Source organism: Chiloscyllium plagiosum, chromosome 1, assembly GCF_004010195.1.
Source record: "Chiloscyllium plagiosum isolate BGI_BamShark_2017 chromosome 1, ASM401019v2, whole genome shotgun sequence".
NCBI classification, from domain to species: Eukaryota; Metazoa; Chordata; class Chondrichthyes; order Orectolobiformes; family Hemiscylliidae; genus Chiloscyllium; species Chiloscyllium plagiosum.
In genome coordinates, this window is record NC_057710.1 from 76,573,334 (window position 1) to 76,592,336 (window position 19,003).

At 41.9% G+C, this 19,003-nt stretch overlaps 1 protein-coding gene across 1 annotated transcript in view; it reads right to left on the reverse strand.

The window, feature by feature from the left end:
- adamts6 (ADAM metallopeptidase with thrombospondin type 1 motif, 6) overlaps positions 1–19,003 on the reverse strand; it is a 301,285-nt gene that overhangs the window by 125,129 nt on the left and 157,153 nt on the right. Inside the window, exon 12 of the mRNA XM_043689575.1 lies at positions 12,141–12,282. Coding sequence (XP_043545510.1) covers positions 12,141–12,282 — 142 coding nt within the window. The remainder of the gene's footprint in view (positions 1–12,140; positions 12,283–19,003) is intronic.

Consider the following 19,003-nt stretch of genomic DNA (forward strand, 5'->3'; position numbering starts at 1 on the left):
ACGATGATCTGTGCCATTAGTTCGTCTGCTTTGTTATGAATGCTACGAGCATTCAGGTAAAATGCCTTAATGCTAACTTTCTTATCATTAGAGATATTGGAAGTCATAAGATGTCCTAAGTTATCCTTTCGTTTTGCTGCATTCCCAGTCTGTCTCAAATTTAAATCTGCCTGCACATATGCTATCCTGCCACTTATCTTTCCATTTAACTCCATACTCCCTGTCGCTTTCACTTTTCCTTCCCCCCAAGTCAGAAGTTTAAAGTCCTACTGACCACCCTATTTATCCTCTTCGCTAGAACATTGGTACCTGGTCGGTTCAGGTGGAGACTGTCCCAACGGTACTGATCCCCCTGGTTCCAAAACTGATGCCAATGCCCCATGAAGTGGAATCCCTCTTTCACACACCAATCCCTTAACCACGTGTTTACTTCCCTAATTTTCTTATCCCTATGCCAATTGGCACATAGATCGGGCAGTAATCCGGAGATTATGACCCTTGAGGACCTGTACTTCAATTTCCTTCCTAGTGCTCGATAATCCCCAAACAGGTCCTCCACCCTAGCTTTGCCTATGTTGTTAGTCCCAACGTGGACCACAACAACTGGATCCTCCCCCTCCCGCACCAATATCCTTTCAAGCCGGTCAGAGATGTCCCGAACCCTGGCACCATGCGAGACTCCCGATCCGGCTTGCAAAGGATACTATCTGTCCCCCTAATTATAGAATCCCCTATAACAACTACTTGTCTTTTTGCTCCCCGCTCTTGAATGGCCTTCTGCACCATGGTGCCGTGGTCAGCTGGCTCATCCTGACCACAGCCCTTTTCTTCATCCATATAGGGAGCAAGAATATCATACCTATTGGACAAGGTCAAAGGCTGAGGCTCCTGCACTCCTGAACTCAGGTTCCCCCTACCTGCCTCACTTACAGTCACACTCTGATGTCCCTGATCACTAACTGGATGTGAATTACTTAATCTCCCAGGTGTGACTGCCTCCTGAAACAAAGTGTCCAGGTAACTCTCCCCCCTCCCGGATGCGCCGCAGTGTTTGAAGCTCAGATTCCAGATCATCAACTCTGATCCGGAGTTCTTCCAGCAACCAACACTTGCTGCAGATGTGGTCACTGCCATTCACAATGGGATCAGCCAGCTCCCACATCATACAGCTACAGCACATCACCTGCCCAGCCATCTCTGTTTAGTTAATTACTTTATTACTTTGTACAGGTTTGAGTTAAAATACTTCCTGATACCTCTCTGCTATAGTCTATTTTTTTAAAAAACTAACTAATAGATAAACAGTACTTAGTAAGGGGGTTAGAGGAGGAGGGTGGGTGGGAGACACTACGGCTATGGGGAACAAAACCCTAAAATAACCAAAGCTATTTGCAAAACAATATTATTTTTGATTATGATTAAAGTGTTGCATCATTGGAGTCTGAAATACATCACACATTCCTTACAGTCCTGCAGAAAGCACCTACTTTAGAAAGTACACATCTTTAAGCTAACTTCCTTATATGTATAGCTCAGTATGAAGAGCTGCAGAGGTTTGCATTTTTGTCCTTTTTTGCTCATGCTGTTCCTATTTCATGTTATGAAAAAGCCTTAAAAAATTCCATTTACAGCAACAAATTTTATTCTTCAATAAATACGATGTACTCTGAATCACTTTTTCAACAATAGAGCACTAAGTAGGACATCATACTAAGTGTTTGCAACACCTGAACTTTACATTTATATTTATGGTTTCCTGGCAGCCATCCTTGAAGATTTAGTTATTTCTCGTGGCCCAAGCCTGTAAAGCTGCTTTGATTGAATGCATTAATTAAAGAACTCTGGTCTTTCTAACAGACTCACAACTTTAATTGCTACAAAAATAAACAAATGCAGTATAATCGTTAATTTTTATTCTACTGTCATTTCTTTTTCCCTTTATTGGTTTCTCTGATTCAAGCAGCATTCCCTGACCAAAAGGGGAGGCAATTTTTTTGCAAGCATCTGTGAGGACATCTTTAACAGCAGCATAGCATAATTTATCCTCAAGGTTGCCTCATTTGCAAAGAGATGGGTCTGAACTGAAGTTAGTGCAGAGATAATACTTGGGAGGCAAGTACAGCAAACCAATATCCTCCAAGTACAGTATATCTGAACAGGGAGTCTCAATCTTTTGGCTTCTAACGCTCCCCTCTCAACCCACCTTATTGCCTGGTGTTATAAAAATTCTTCCACCTGTCTGTAACACAAGCTTTTTGTTAAAAAAAATCAGTTCTGCATTTATTTAGCATTATTTTTAATTTGCTTATATATAATACAAAACTTCCGGCTGATGCTAAGCAACAATTCTGTCAAGATGTTGACAAGTGAATTTAAAAAGAAAGCGTTGTATATTATTGTGTGCACTTACAATGATTTTTCCTGACATTTAGAATTTATCTAGATCCCTATGATTTTACCTGTTTCAGTTTAGGTGAGAGTGGTTCAGCATTAGTGAAGTCAGGGTGCAATCACTGAAGTTTGTTACCTGTGGTTAAGGTTGGTAGACTGACATTAGTAGTTCGGTGCTAACATTGCTGGATGTTAAGGTTGAGATAATCTTCGAATTTTGTAAAGCTCTGTTTAACTTGTTAAGCTGTTGCTAAGTTGGCAGAGTTACAGTAACGTTTCTAAAGAATCACTGGAGCTGAGAAAGAGTTCTGTTGAGACTGATGGTGTTGACGTCTAATATCAGCTCTGATCCCTCCTCTTATCCAGTAATGACCAACAGAGGAGAGCACATCCATTCACTTAATATGATATCTTAACATAGCAGAACGAGATGCCACTCAGCAATGTTCCTATGGCAATCTAATTATTTTGGCAGACCTCTAAATATTTTGAGCAGCCACAGATCTTGATTGAGATCCATGCTTGAGAACACTACCAGCTCTTCACTTAGAAAACATTACTCTGCAGCCACATCAGTTGCCCCACCCTTAAATGCCCTCTGAAGAGCTATATGATTCAAGGATAATTAAGGATGGACAACAACCCAGCCTTGCCACCTATGTCAAAATCTCACAAACAAATAATTAGACACCAAGTGAGCATCTGCACATTGCTTTGTTTCGAGCCTGTTGTAACCCTTTCTCAGATTGGAAAATTGTGTTTTTTATGAAGTAAATGAACAAAGATGGGGAGGTGCAGGTGCTAGTGGAAAAGAGTCTGAAGGTACTCACAGCCAAAGATAAAGAAGCTGCTAATGGTGGTGAAGGGAAGATAGAGATGGAGCAAGGATCTAAATGAAGGTCTAGAGACACCAAAACAGAGACAGCACGTGCATGTATGTGCATATATGTGCGTGTGTGTCTGTATGTATGCAGGCTAAGCCCATCTCTATAGGAAGTGAGGGAAGTTCAGAGAGCAAGCAGTTGCTGTTCCAAGTCATGTTCACTACAGGACAATGCCCCTTTTAGGTCAGAATAGAGAAAGAAATGATAGTTGAATGTAAATTAATTACAGTCAAGCTCAGTGAGTGAATATGGATGAATATTCCCTTTTCATTTGAAGTATTTTAATGAGTGAGATTCAAAGTGCCTGGTTCATAAGGTCCGCAGTGACTTTCTTCACACAGTCTTCTGCTCTTCAACTCATTCATTGTGCAACTTGGCATGGGCTCCCTTCTTGGGGAAATCACATGGCTGAAGAGGCAGTAATGCTCAACACTGCTCGAACCTGTGGTGTTCAAGGCACTGGTGTTGTAGTTAAAGCCCAGGTGCACATCACTGCAGATACACCAAGTCAGGAACTGCCCCTCACACTGTGTTGCTCGAGACTCTACACTCAGAACATGGCCCAGAGGAAAGGAATGCTCACTCCCAGCTTTTCAAGCAGAGTCCTGGAGGATAATATGATAGGGAGGAAAATATTCCTTTCCAAATGGCCTGTCACAGGAGGCCACACCATCAGACCAAGCCAGAATGGACGCAGATATGACTCAGGCTCGTGCAGGTAGAAGGTCAATGATTTTCTATGTTTCACTAAGAAAAGTATCACTATCTTCTCTCAGCTACCTCATCCTCACAAGGCCATCATTCTAACTCTGTCACTCTGCATGTTTCTTATCAAGGCTCAGGGACTGAAAAATGTGTTGCTGGAAAAGCGCAGCAGGTCAGGCAGCATCCAAGGAGCAGGAGAATCAATGTTTCGGGCATAAGCAGTTCTTCAGGAATCTTCAGGGACTGCAGTTCTCAGTTTTGCATACATAGTCATAGAGATGTACAGCATGAAAACAGACCATTTGGTCCAACCCATCCATGCCGACCAGATATCCCAACCCAATCTAGTCCCACCTGCCAGCACCTGGCAGGCTCACACTCACCTCACTCTCCTAAACCACTAAGCTTTTAAAGAACTGTGGATGCCAGAAACCAGAATCAAAAAACAGAAAATGCTGGAAAAGCTCAGCCGGTCTCGAAGCTTCTGTGAATAGAAATCAGAGTTAACGTTTCAGGTCTTAGTGACCTTTCCTCAGTTCTGAGCTTTTCCAGTAATTTCTACTTAGCTTTATTCTCTACACTTCCCATTGACTCACTGTCACACCTCACCACCGCTCCTGTTCCTGTACTGCCGTGAATGGACTCTTCTATCCATTTTCATCATGCTCAAACCTTCCATTTGTCTCATTGCAGACAAACTCGCCTCCAGCCAGGCCAAGATATCCAAGCTTGGCGTTAGACTTCAGATTACTCACTTGCAATGAGGAGAAAATTCTGGATTTGGTCATAGAAGACCACAACTATTACATGGGAATGAAGTGACCATAATGGGTAACCAATCCAATAAGCTTCATGGTGTTGTACCACACTGCTCTCCCATTACCACCAATGCTAGGCCGTTATTCATCTGCACAGATTTTGCTGTGTCCTCAACAACAGCTTCCCTCTCCTGTTACCCAGGCATCAGTATTATGAAGTAAATCTCTCCATGAAGACCAGCACTGGAGAAGCTCCACTGCATTTGCATGCCTGAGGTGGAAACTATTGAACCCTCAGAGAGGCATCAATGAGGATTTCAACTGCACCACATCCAGCTCAGAGAGTCACCTCAGTAGCTGCCTTCCTACATTAGATTCAGGAGCACATCCCCCAAGTCAGTCAAGGAAGAAATACTTGGGTCTCTGAGGAGAGGACCACCAGAGACCAGGCAGTTGCTCAGCCTCTGCCACGAGATGAGACCTGTTCTTGGTACTAATTTAAAAATCACACAATATCAGGTTATCGTCCAACAGGTGTGACTTTTAACTTTGTACACCCAGTCTAACACCTGCACCTCCAAATCTTGGTACTAATGGTTCAAAGGTCCTTTGAATTAAGCAGGGGTTACTTGTCATAATACCAACTGAATTTTAAACAATTGGACGAAGACCAACCCCAGCTCATCATCCTGGTAGTGGCTTTCAATTAGGTTCTCCCTGGCCTCTCATGCTTGACAGTACATTTCTCTGTGATGCTGTCTTAGACAATCCTCCAAATCGATTCCTTGATCCTTGGCTTCAGAAAATAGTTGTAACTCCCCCATTTTGTCTGCATCCAAGGTATAGCATGCCACAATGGTGGGATACACTGCAAGACTATACTGAAGCAGTCTGAACATTGAAACTTCATCGTACGAAGGTATACAGTCTGCTCCACTGTGGCCCTGGTGAAAGTGTGAACTTGGTTGTATATCCATTCTGCCTCTGTCAGAGGGTTTTATAAAGGTGTTATGAACCATTTTTGAAGAAGATAGTCCTTGTCTCTTAGTAGTTATCCCTGTATGGCTTGAGGACCTTGGAAGGAGGTAGGAACCTGTGAATTATCTAGTTCCAGGATATCTAGCACACACTTCCAGAATCTAGCATCAATGGTCAACCATTACATAACATTAATATAATGTAAATGTTGATGGAGTAGAAGTCTTTCTGTTGATGAACTCTGCAATTTAGTGATAGAACACTCTCAAAGTAACCTGGATACAGTCTACAGTGCTGTGCACTTGATGGAAGCCAGTGATGGTGAAAGTACCCACTACTTGTCTCTTCTCATCACAGAGAATATGAATAGCTGTGACCTAAAGAAAATGGCCTCAGTGATATCACAGGTGCATTTTTTGGGGGCAAACGTTGGGATCTCACAACGGCCCCTGGTTGCTCATCGAAATGAGTTGCTGACATAAACATTCAGGGTAGCTATGGTTTTGACGACCACTGGGATGGGATGGCCACAGAGTCTTCTGAGTATAAATGCTGCTTCAGCAGATGTTCTAGCTCAGAGATGATGGTCTGGGACATCCTTAACCAGCTCTCTTTCAGTCGATTGAAAGAAATAGCAGCAAGATGTGGGGTCTCATCATACACCTCTGCCTGCAGCTACTTAGTGGATCATCACCTGCAGCTTCTCCCTCTGGAGGTTGTCCAGCTGCTACTGAACGTTGCTGCCTCTTGTTGGACTTGCTGACAATGTAGGAATTATTGTCTCTTTCCATGTTGTTTTCAAAGAATGGTGACTTCAGCAACAATGTCCTCCATATGAGACCCATAAGCAGATAATCTGTAGGGAATGTGCAACAATAATGCTACTCCTCACAACTGCCATACAGTGTAGCAAGGGGAATTCCCAAGGAGGTCAACATCATGCTTCCAAAAGGAACGCTCATGATTGTGACATTATCCAATAGTATGTTACATAGTTAAAATTTTTATGCTACATTGGCAGTAGAACTCTGCCAGTAAAGCCACTATAAATGCATCAAAAGAACAAACTCTCTTACACATCACACACCATGTCCCTGCATACGTACAGTTCAATGTATGAATCTGACAACTGCAAAATGGTGTCTTCCAGTGCTTGCTATGAAGTATAGTTATGAAATGGTAAATTCAGGTTCCTCTTTTAAGCACATTGTTCTCAAAACAATTGCTTAGGTGAGACACCAAGGAGAAAATTAGTGTGCATAATTTAATATTCATGATTGCTTGAGGCCGTAACTTTTAATGTGCATTCTTGACAATGAATAAACTGTCAATAAAGTATAAATTCAAGCCAGATGGGTGGCATTACTGAATTAATGGAGGCAGGGTTACTGCAACTGCCCCTAGGAGAGCCTCCAATTACAAGAGTTTTATTTCAACCACAAAGAAAAAGCACATGTCACTTTGCATGTGATGTCAGCCACTTTGTGTAGTTATTGCACAGTTGACTTTTGATCAGACATGGCAATGTTCCAACTTCACCAGAGTGTGAGTGAGTTGCAGGCTCTGTCTGTGATGTACAAGTTTCCTCCATCTTTGTGTTGTTGTCCCTGCGGCTCCTATGACCTTTGAGCCTCTCCTACTTTCCAGTGACAGACTTTATGGAATTCAGTAATGTTCCTACTTTTGCCAGTGGGCCTTGTTGGGCCCGCACCTTCCCCAGGTACAGGCCCGAGTTACCATGAACCTTTTAAACCTTGACCTCCACCATCTTCCCTTTCATTGTTTGTGTGGATCGTCATGGTCTGTACAAGGCAGTGGTTTCAGATACCAGAAGTCAATACTGGAAACAGTGTGGAATGCTGATCGCCGTGCACAGGACCTCGAAAAGCAGCTTAAAAGTAACATTGCTCCCCACTTCTGTAGCTTCCAGTAAACTTCCATTCACTATGCAATCTTACCCGACTATCTATAATTGCCCTCCATCACAGTGACCATTTCGTCAGTGTCCTGGTAAATAACTCCCCAGCCCCAGACTTGAATTGACTTTATTCCTGATGAAGGGCTTTTGCTCAAAACGTCGATTTTCCTGCTCCTCGGATGCTGCCTGATCTGCTGTGCTTTTCTAGCACCATATTCAACTCTAATCTCCAGCATCTACAGTACTCACTTTCACCTTGAATTGACTTTCGTTAGGACTCAAGGACTGTCCCTATAAGCCACCAACCAAATCCATATGACTGACCATCTCCTTCACTCCATCCCTACCACTACCTCCACCCCCAACACCAACTACAACCCCCATTCCAGAACAGTCCCAACTGAGCATGGCCAAGCCCCATACTCCTGTTTCAAAAGAAGCCAAATTATCTTTTCTGTATTGCCAGGACTGCTTACATTTTAAGTGCAGGATTCATCATGGTCCAAATGCTAGTCTGAAAGGACAAGATTCTGGAATCTGGTTAGACAAAGTGCCCGTGTGACTGTGGCCAAAATATTTGAATGAAATTGGAAAAGCCCTTGACAGGCTGCAGCAGTACCTCCTACTGACTCCAATGAATTTACCCCACTAAGGATTCCTCCCCTTTGACTTTCACATATAGCCATTTACTGGAGCAGCTTGTGATGTCAACTGCTGGCACATGTTGTAGGTGCGATGTTTATGTAGCCTAGAGAAAGCAGTTAATAAAGCAAATTGTGTTCTCCGTTTTAGTAAATGGGACATAGAGTACAAGAGCAAGGAGGTGATGTTGAACTTGTACAAGACAATTGTTAGACCTCCGCTAGAATATTGTGTACCGTTGTGGGCAGCACATTATTGTAAAAAAGTAGTTGCATCGGAGAGAGTGCAGAATTGATTTTCATGAATAATTCTGGGAATGAGAAACATCAATTATGAGAACTGATTGATGAAATTGGGACTCTTCCCCTTGGGGAGACAAAGTCATAGAGTCACAGAGATGTACAGCACTGAAACAGACCCTTTGGTACCACTCGTTCATGCCGACCAGACATTCTAAATTAATTTAGTCTCATTTGCCAGCATTTGGCCCATATCCCTCTAAACCCTTCCTATTCATATACCTATCCAGATGCCTTTTAAATGTTGTAGTTGTACCTGCCTCAACCACTTCCTCTGGCAGCTCATTCCATACACACACCACCGTCTGCATGAAAAGTTGCTCCTTAGGTCCCTTTTATATCTTTCCCCTCTTACCTTAAATCTAGCTTTGGACTCCCCCACCTCAGGAAAAGACATTGTCTATTTACCCTCATGATTTTATAAACCTCTATAAGGTCATCCCTCAGCCTCCAACACTCCAGGGAAAATAGGCTCAGCCTATTCAGCCTCTCCCTATAGCTCAAACCCTCCAACCCTGGCAATATTCTTGTAAATTCTTTTCTGAACCCTTTCTAATTTCACAAGATCCTTCTTATAGCAGGGCAACCAGAACTGCACGCAATACTCCAAAAGTGGCCAAACAATTGTCCTGTACAGCCACAACAAGACCTCCCAATTCCTTCACTCAATGCACTGACTCATAAAGGTAAGCATACCAAACACCTTCTTCACTCTCCTATCTATCTGCAACTCCACTTTTAAGAAACTATGAACTTGCACTTCAAGGTCTCGTTGTTCAGCAACACTCCTCAAGACCTTCTCTTTAAGTGTATAAATCCTGCCCTGATTTGCCTTTTGCAAAATGCAGTGCCTCACATTTATCTAAATTAAACTCCAATTGCCACTCGTCAGCCCATTGGTCCATCTGATCGAGATCCTGTTGTACTCCGAAACAACCATTATTGCCACCGACTTTTAGTGTCATCTGCAAACTTACTAACTATATTCAGATCCTATATTCACATCCAAATCATCTGTATAGATGATAAAAAGCAGTGCTGAGAGGAGATTTGATAGAAGCTTTCAAAACCATGAGTTAGCTGAATAGAGTAGACAGGGAGAAACTGTTCCCACTTGTAAAAGAAACAAGAATGAAAAGGAATAGATTTAAAATGATGTGAGAAAGAAGCAAGGGTAATGTAAAAGAAAAACATTTTCACACAAGTAGTTAAGGTATGCAACGTGTTGCCTGGAAATGTGGTAGAAGCATGTTTAATTGAAGCATTCAAAAGGAGATTGGATGATCATTTCAATAGCAATAGTACGCAAGGATATGTGTAAAAAGCAGGAGATTGGCACAAGATATAACTGCTTGTTTGAAGAGTGGGTGCAGGCTCAATAGACCAAATTGCCTGCTTCTGCATAATAACAGTTCTATGATTCAGAGATAGAGGTTGGTAGCTTCCAAACAAGCTCAAAATATATGGGTGCTAAGAAAACAACCTAACAGCCATAGATGCATCTTGTGCAGATTCATGAGATAGGTATATATCATTGCCCACAAAGAGACCTCAGCAATGCATTGTTGTTGCTCAGCTTCAAGGAAAAGGTTTGAAGAATTGAAGCAGTGTGTGAGTTGGACCGAGAGCATGCATGATGATATGGTGAGTAAGTGGTTAGTCAATGCCATGTTGTGTTTCTGAAGGGTCAAGGAGAATGGTGGCCATGGATTATCCAGTCACATTGTTATGAAGAAACAGTTACATTATTGTTGGGACATTTCATCACCAGGTACTCTCTGATTTACATGTTGGTAATTTGCACCATCTGATTTTTCAATGAAGAAGAAGAGAACATTGGCAGATAAATAAGACGTGTTGGTACTTTAATATGATGCAAATGAATGGAGATAAGGTCATCGCTACTCAATGGTGAGAATCTGAACTTGCTATTTAGGCCTAGGTTGCAAAATTGGGGAAATCTTTCTCCACATCAAGAACCTAATTTTCATTCTCACCGTATTTTCGTGCCTCTATTCACAACTGCTCTCAACACACTAGCAGGGGGACAATTTTTGCTGTGTATTTTCATAAATAGATTGATATAAATCTGTGACTGAAAATATACCAATGTTCTGTGATCTACAATGGATATGCATTACAAAAAAGTGATGAATTAAAGCGCATAAACTTGCATTGATATGTCATCTTAAACGTCAAAGAAAAGTCTCAATTTTTTTTCTCCTGAGGGAACAAGAGGAAAGAATGCCAAACTCAGTGGGGGAAATAAGGAATGAATCAAAAAACTTCAGTTGAAAAGATATGCGTGCTTAAAGCTGATGGAACCATCAGTTCTGTTCAAATCTTTAAATTTTGATCACTGTAATGCATGATAAAGAGGAGTAAATATTGCAATGTTTTAGGTAATAAAATATGAACGACCCGCTGTAAAATTGACATTGATATTATAAAATTATTCCATCCTATCATGTGGAATAGGTTCCAAGTGCACAGAAAAGATCACATCTGTAAAGGTCTTACTAGACCTTCCATACACTGTTCTTCCATACACTGGGAAAAGACACTGTAGGCTAGGGTTTCTAATAAATGTTACTTTAACACTGCTAATTTTAACATTGAAACTCATCTTATGTGGATACAATCTACTAATAAGTTGCAACTGTTGACACAGCAGCATATTCCAAACTGTGAGGGATCACAAGTCCAAGCACCTTAACAGTTTTGAAAAACGTTGTTTGTTTGGGTGAAATGAGATCCTATATTCTATGCTTCCAGATCTGACCATGTTGTGGATAAAATATCATGCAGAAGTCAAGTGCTTCTTAAGGTCAAGGGTGGTAAACAGACAAGGTGTAGCCTGCTACAGTTTTATAAGATTGTGAATGGCATGGATAGAGTGGAAAGCCTGAGGCTTTTTTCCAGAGTGGAGGAGGTCCATTACGAGGGGACAGTTTCAAAGTGTATGGCGGGGGTGTAGTTTAAAAAAGATATGCGAGGCATGCTTTTTCACACGAAGTGCCTGGAAGGCATTGCCAGAGGAGGTTCTGGAAGCAGACACAAAAGCAGCATTCAAGAAGCAGTTGGAGAAATCCCTGAATAGGATGGGACTAGAGGGATAAGGATCCTGTAAGTGAAGACAGTTTTAGTATGGAGGGGCAAAATGTGTTGGCGCTGGCATGCCAGGCCAAAGGGCCTATTCCTGTGCTGTATTTTGTTCTTTGTTCTTCTTTGAAAGGCTCTCAGGTATCCATTAGGATCTGACAGTGAGTCAGAAGCATTATCTTATCTCAAGGATGGCACATGGCCTTTGTTGATGGAAAATATTTATTTTATGCATGTTTCATGTTGCTATTCTTCTTATATATTAACAACAAAGTTAATGAAAGTATCAAACAGTTAAACCATAATCAGTTAAAAGCAATTACAAACTAAAAGGGAAAATGGGATTGTCCATTTACATGGTACGTACGTGGGGGAAAGCCAGGAGTGTCCATATGATTGTGACAGGATTGCTGAAATACACGAAAGACTGCAACTGAACAATGTTAGGATTCAGATGTCTTACCCCATATTTACACTGGCGCGACGTGGTACCATACTGGAACCGACATTGTTCATCAGCATCATACACCTGGCCCGGCGCTATTGTTGGATAAAGAAAATCACGTTTTGGTGGTTCGTTATCCAGGCAAGTTCCACGCCCAGAACTGTTTCAAAATGAAAAAATTTACAATGTGAGAAAATTGCTGATACCAACATAGGTTTCAGTAATACATCAAGCACATTTTTAGAAGTATTACAGTTTGGGCTGGTTTTTACAACCCCTCGATGGCATGTTAGAATGTGCATGGCTTGTAAAATGCAATGTTTGGCTTGCCGACCAACTTTTGGACCTCCGCTGACCTATCTCCCATTTTATTAGAGGTGATGGAAGCAATGGATGGCCCATCTATCCATCCTTGGGTAACTCATCTGGACACATCCATGACTTCACCCACAGCTGGAGGTGATCCATGGCTTGTAGGTAGCCCGGTAGCTTTCACTGAGAGAACAGCTGTTGGGAAAGTACCTCCTATGTGGTAACCAAAGGTCAGACCCTCTTTTAAAGTCGAAAGATCTAGACATACTTGAAATCTGACTTCCATAACCTCCTTTTCCTTGAGTTCTGACTGTAGGCCCAGCAGCAACTAACACAAACTTGGAGCTACTTGGTGAACACAGCAGATGGTCAACTAAATTAATCAGCAGCTCTCTAAGACAAGACAGATGGAAGACAAAGTCCAACCCTGAGCTATTTAACATCATGTAAAGAAGGCTTTAGGTATGCTTGCCTTTATTGGTCAGTGCATTGAGTATAGGAGTTGGGAAGTCATGTTGTGGTTGCACAGAATGTTGGTGAGGCCACTATTGGAATATTGCATGCAATTTTGGTCTCCCTCCTATAGGAAGGATGTTGTGAAACTTGAAAGGAGTCAGAAAAGATTTACAAGGATGTTGCCAGGGTTGGAGAGCTTGAGCTATAGGGAGAGGGTGAATAGGCTGGGACTGTTTTTCCTGGAGCATCGGAGGCTGAGAGGTGACCTTGTAGAGGTTTATAAAATGATGGGGGGCTTGGATAGGGTAAATAGAGGTGTTTTCCCTCGGGTGGGGGAGTCTAAAACTAGAAGACACAGGTTTAAGGTAAGAGGGGAATGATTTATAAGGGACCTAAGAGGCATCTTTTTCACGCAGAGGGTGATATATGTATGGAATGCCAGAGGAAGTGATGGAGGCTGGTACAATTACAGCATTTAAATGGCATTTGAATGAGTACATGAATAGGAAAGCTTTAGAGGGATATGAGCCAAATGCTGGAAAATGGGACTAGATTAATTTGGGATATCTGGTCAGCATGGATGAGTTGGCCCGAAGGGTCTGTTTGAATGCTGTACAACTCCGAGTCTATGATTCTTAGTATAAACTGATTGGGAAGAATTGTATCTTTTTTTGCAGAAATGGTCCTGACCACCATTTTAAGTGACAGGGCAGATAATTTCTGTGTTGCTTGAAATTCAGTCTACTGATATTTGAAGAATATTTCTTTTCACCCTGTTCCTATTTATTGCCACAGATTTAAGTTAAAACCTGACTTATGCATACCCTTGAAATGCATGAAGTTAATATGTAGTTACTATTATTGCTGTAATATAATCACAAAGTTAGCTAAAGCACTCTTGTAGATGTCACAACACATGACAGTAAATGAAGAATTATTTGCTTATTATAATAACGAGAAACCATCAACATTAAAAAGTTTATTTCTAACATATTAGATAAGCTGGATCTGACTGTTTTCAACTCATTTTATTTCAATTTATGGAATGGTTACCAGGGAACCAACTGCAATGGTTTCTCTTTCTCCAGCAGAATTATCTCTGGCATTCTCTAAGGATTTATCCTTGGCTCCTCTTATTTCTCAACTACTTCCTGTAACTTGGTGAGACCACCTAAAAGACCGATGTTTATTTCTATATATAAATTATCAGAATATACTCGACCCCATGACTGCACCTCCCGATTCCTTCTGATGTCTCTAAGTTGTCAGGCTGTTTGACCAACGTTCTGGACTGAGTGATCAGAAACGTCCTCTCACTAAATATCAGGAAGATCAAAACCACTGGGAGCAAGTATTCGAGACACCTTCCTCCCCCAACAGGAGCACCTGTCATTTGGCTGTTAATAGGCCGGAAGAGGAATGTCAGCTCCCCAGGCACAGGAAATTCTGACTGAGTGATTGTCAGTCACTCTAAGGTCAGGAGCTCTCTCCAGTACAATAATTCCAACCTGAATGATGATCAGCACTTCGGCATTGAGGAGGCAATCTTTGATTATCAGAATGATCTCAGTATTTAAGGATTTGTGGGACAGAGATTGTGGGATGGATTTGGTCCAAGGTTTGAGATGCCACAAGGGGAGGGGAACTAGGGATGGTGATTTGCAACCTAGGAGCACATTCAAACAGAGTGCTAGTTAAGAAAGGATCCCTCCCTGAAATAGGACACCAGTGGCTGACCCTTCTAAAATCTCCTCCAGTGCTTGTAACAGCAGGGATATGAGTTGTGAGAGCGGACAGGCAGTCACCCTACTAATGTCAATCTAATTTACAGGTCCAGTCATCTTCAGCCCTTTGTCTTTGGTCTCTAGCTAAACTTCTTTCCCTGGCTCCAGACTCCATCCTTCTCCCTATTAACTGTCCAGGACTGAAACAAACTTAACCTTGGACCTTTTTGACTAGACATCCCACTGTCAACATGAGCACCTATTTCCACATCTGCAATATTACTTGATGCAGCCCTTATCTCAGCTCAACTCCAGTTCAAACCCTCGTCCACCCCCTTGTTATCCCTAGAAGTGATTATTACAGCACACGTCTGGCTGGTCTATTATTTTCCGTCTTCTGGAAACTTGAGTTTGTCCGAACGCAACTGCCTGTGCTTTAACTTGCAGCACGCCCTGTTCACCCATCGCCCCTCTGCTTACTGAGCTACATTGGCTCTCAGGTAAGCAATGCCTCAAATTTCAAATTCTTATTTGTGTTTCAAATATCTCCATGGTCTTGTTGCTATCTCTGTGAACTCTTTAAGCCCTACAACTCTCCAGGATATCTGCACTGTACCAACTCTAGCATGATCTGAGTTGCTACACCATTGGCAGCTATGCTATCTCCCTGGGATCAGTGTGAATTCTTCCAACCTCCCCAACTTGCTTTCCTCCTTAAATCTTACCGATTTGACTAAACTTTGGTCATCTTCCCTAGACTTTTTTATGTGGCTCAGTCTCAAATTTTGTTTGATAATGCATCTATGAAGCACCTTGAAACACTTTACAATGTCAAAGTGCTATATAAATGCAAGTCATTTTTGTTGCAGACAGCAAGTAAACTTAAGATCTCAATCTAACTGTATAGCTCAAATTAATACATTACTTCAGGACTTTCTCATGCAATTTGCAAAATGCTTAACCAAAATATGCAACCTTCCCCCAGTCCATTATCCTCACTGTAATATTAAATTAACAAATTTTCTTTTAAATATAAATTACATATTATGCCAATTTCCTCACTGAACAAGATTATGTTACACTTAAATGTTTATTTTTTTATCAGTTTATTAAAATGGTTAATACAATCAAGGTGTGCCAACATTTTTAAAAAATTGTGATTCTCCATTACCTTATGACGACAGTACTAAATTTCATTAATTTGTGTGGTTTGGAAATAGTATACCACAGAACACTCTATCCACTAACATCCGCATAATCTCCAGACGTGATAGATAGGGTCAAAAATTGCACAGAACCAAGGAACATGTGGAACAATTTTCCAGACTATATAGAACATAATCTTAATTTGGCCAAAAAGGTTCCTTTATTTGTTTTCAATCAAAACATACCTACATCTGGTTGTGTGATTAAAAGTGAGACTAAAGGTAAAACACACAGCTGCACAGTGAAAACTTAAACGTTTTAGGGCAGCCTTTATACAGATTGATACTACACAGTTCCTGAACTCTTTCTCCAGCTTCCACATACAATGAGACAGGTAAGAGTAATGTTGCCAAAGAACTCCACCAAAGATCTATGAAGGTTACTTGTGGCCCAAAATCTGAAAAGCAATATCTGGATCAAACTATTCTGTGTAGGAGCTTCATCCAAAATGCAAATGATGGGCTTTTGAGGCTCCATTCTTCATGTGGTTGCATCCCAGAATTACCTCCATTTATTATAGATAAACTATATGTAGAAGCAAGTTGTTAAAGGGACATGTGCTTTTATGTTCATTTTTTATGGGTTTCAGCTGGCTTTAAAAAGATTTATTAAAGTTTCATTATCAGTCAAAGCAATTAGATTATTGCCTCCAACATCACTGAGAAATTAACCACAAGCAAGAGTTCAGCAGTAAAACAGGATCCTTAAAATCGAAGTTAGTTTAAACATTTCCCTATATGGCTCACTGGGCTATTGCTTCCAGGGAAATGGAGTGTTCCCATCCTGGAAAGGATGGCCGGAAGCTGACTTGCTCCAAGGAAGCCCGCCACCAAACCCAGCCTACCATCATATGCTGTGAGCAGGTTAATCTGGTCACTTCAGTTAAGTTGGCGAGCAGGGGGCTGCCACACCTCAGTGACAGGAAGTCCAGCCTTCAGGAGGAACTGGTCAATCTGGTTGGAGATCAAGCTCCACATAACCTTATTATACCTGAACGAATCGTTCTGCCCAAAATCATAAGAATTTCAATCAAATTTAATGTTTTACAAGTGCTTAGAATTTTTCCCTCGTGCTTTCCTTTGATGAAAGTGCTAAGTTCTACATCGTAATCTTTTGCAGTTCCTAATCATTCTTTCAGTGCGAGAAGGAGAAAGGTTGCTCAGTCTCCATAGACACTTCTTGGTATGGAAGTGGCCCTGGACCATGACAGAATGTGGTGCTGCCCTGATGAAGCCAGGTGGCTCCTGCTTCATTCAGTCATTTTGGAGAGGGATGAATTGCTAAATAAGCCAAAGTGACTTCAGTCCAGAGTTGAGCAGTTTCATCTGCGCTTATTCCTACCAAGCCTCTCCTGCATTGGAGCAGGCCTCTCCACAAGCTGAACACTTTGTGCAATAATTTTAGGATTGACTCTATGCCTTTGGGTATGAATAAGTTGCAGGAGTCAGGAGTGTGGTGGAAGACTCTCCATTGTCAGCAATACTCAAGGAACTTGATACTTCTCAGAATGAGTCTAGATTAGAGTGGTGCTGGAAAAGCACAGCGGTCAGGCAGCATCTGAGGAGGAGCCTTTCAGTCCTGATGAAGGGCTTTTGCCCGATACATTGATTATCCTGCTCCTCGGATGCTGCCTGACCGGCTGTGCTTTTCCAGCAGCACTCTAATCTAGACTCTGATTTCCAGCATCTGCAGTCTTCACTTTTGCATTCTCAGAATGAAATAGTCCACTTGAGCTGTAACCCATCCATCACATTTAACATTCATTCCCTCCACCACCAGCATGCAGTGACATTATATACAACATATGCTGCAGCAATTCACCAAGGTTTCTTCTGTCTGTCAGACCTGTGCTGTCCACCATCGAGGAAGAAAAGGGCAGCAGCACCACTCCACCAGCCCCACCAAGTCACTTACCAGCCTGCCTGGATCTATTATCACTGTTCCTTACTGCCATTAGGCTCAATTCCTGAAATACTCCAAACAACATTGCAAGAAGACATGGACATAGACCTGAGCACTTCAAGAGGGCTGCTAACTATCATTTGTCCAAGTGATTTAAGGACTGGCAATACAGGTTAAAATTGGAAATAAACAAAAAATAAAGAATACCAGCTATTTGATAAAATGAATAATGGTGGCCAATCTAATTTGAACTGATCTGGGCATGTCAGCAAACATTTCTCATTTCTGCAACCAGCTCCTGGGGATTGATCGAGCAGAAGTAACAAACAGGATTGAGTGGTGCACATGATCTATTTGGACTTCAGTAAGGCATTCGACAGGTTCATCTTGGTAGATTGGTTACCAAGGTTAGATCACATGGAATACAGGGAGACCTAGCCATTTGGATACAGAACCGGCTCAAAGGTAGAAGACAGAGGGTGGTGGTGGAGGGTTGCTTTTCAAGCTGGCAGAGTGAGTTCAGCAGTGTGCCACAAAGATCGGTGCTGGGTCCACTGCTTTTCATCATTTATATAAAGGAATTTGATGTGAAAGCAGGAGGTATGGTTAGTAAGTTTGCAGATGACACCAAAATTGGAGTGTAGAGTCATAAAGTCATAGAGATGTACAGCATGGAAACAGACCCTTCAGTCCAACCCGTCCATGCCGACAAGATATCCCATCCCAATCTAGTCCCACCTGCCAGCACCCAGCCCATATCCCTCCAAACCCTTCCTATTCATATACCCATCCAAATGCCTCTTAAATGTTGCAATTGTACCAGCCTCCACCACATCCTCTGGCAGCTCATTTCATGCACGTACCATCCTCTGCATGAAAACGTTGCCCCTTGGGTCTGTTTTATATCTTTCCCCTCTCACCCTAAACCTATGCCCTCTAGTTTTGGACTCCCTGAGCCCAGGGAAAAAACTTTGCCTATTTACCCTATCCATGCCCCTCATAATTTTGTAAACCTCTATACGGTCACCTCTCAGCCTCCGACGCTCCAGGGAAAACAGCCTAAGCCTGTTCAGCCTCTCCCTATAGCTCAAATTCTCCAAGCCTGGCAACATCCTTGTAAATCTTTTCTGAACCCTTTCAAGTTTCACAACATCTTTCTGATAGGAAGGAGGCCAGAATTACACGCAATATTCCAACAGTGGCCTAACCAATGTCCTGTACAGCCGCAACATGACCTCCCAACTCCTGTACTCAATACTCTGACCAATAAAGGAAAGCATA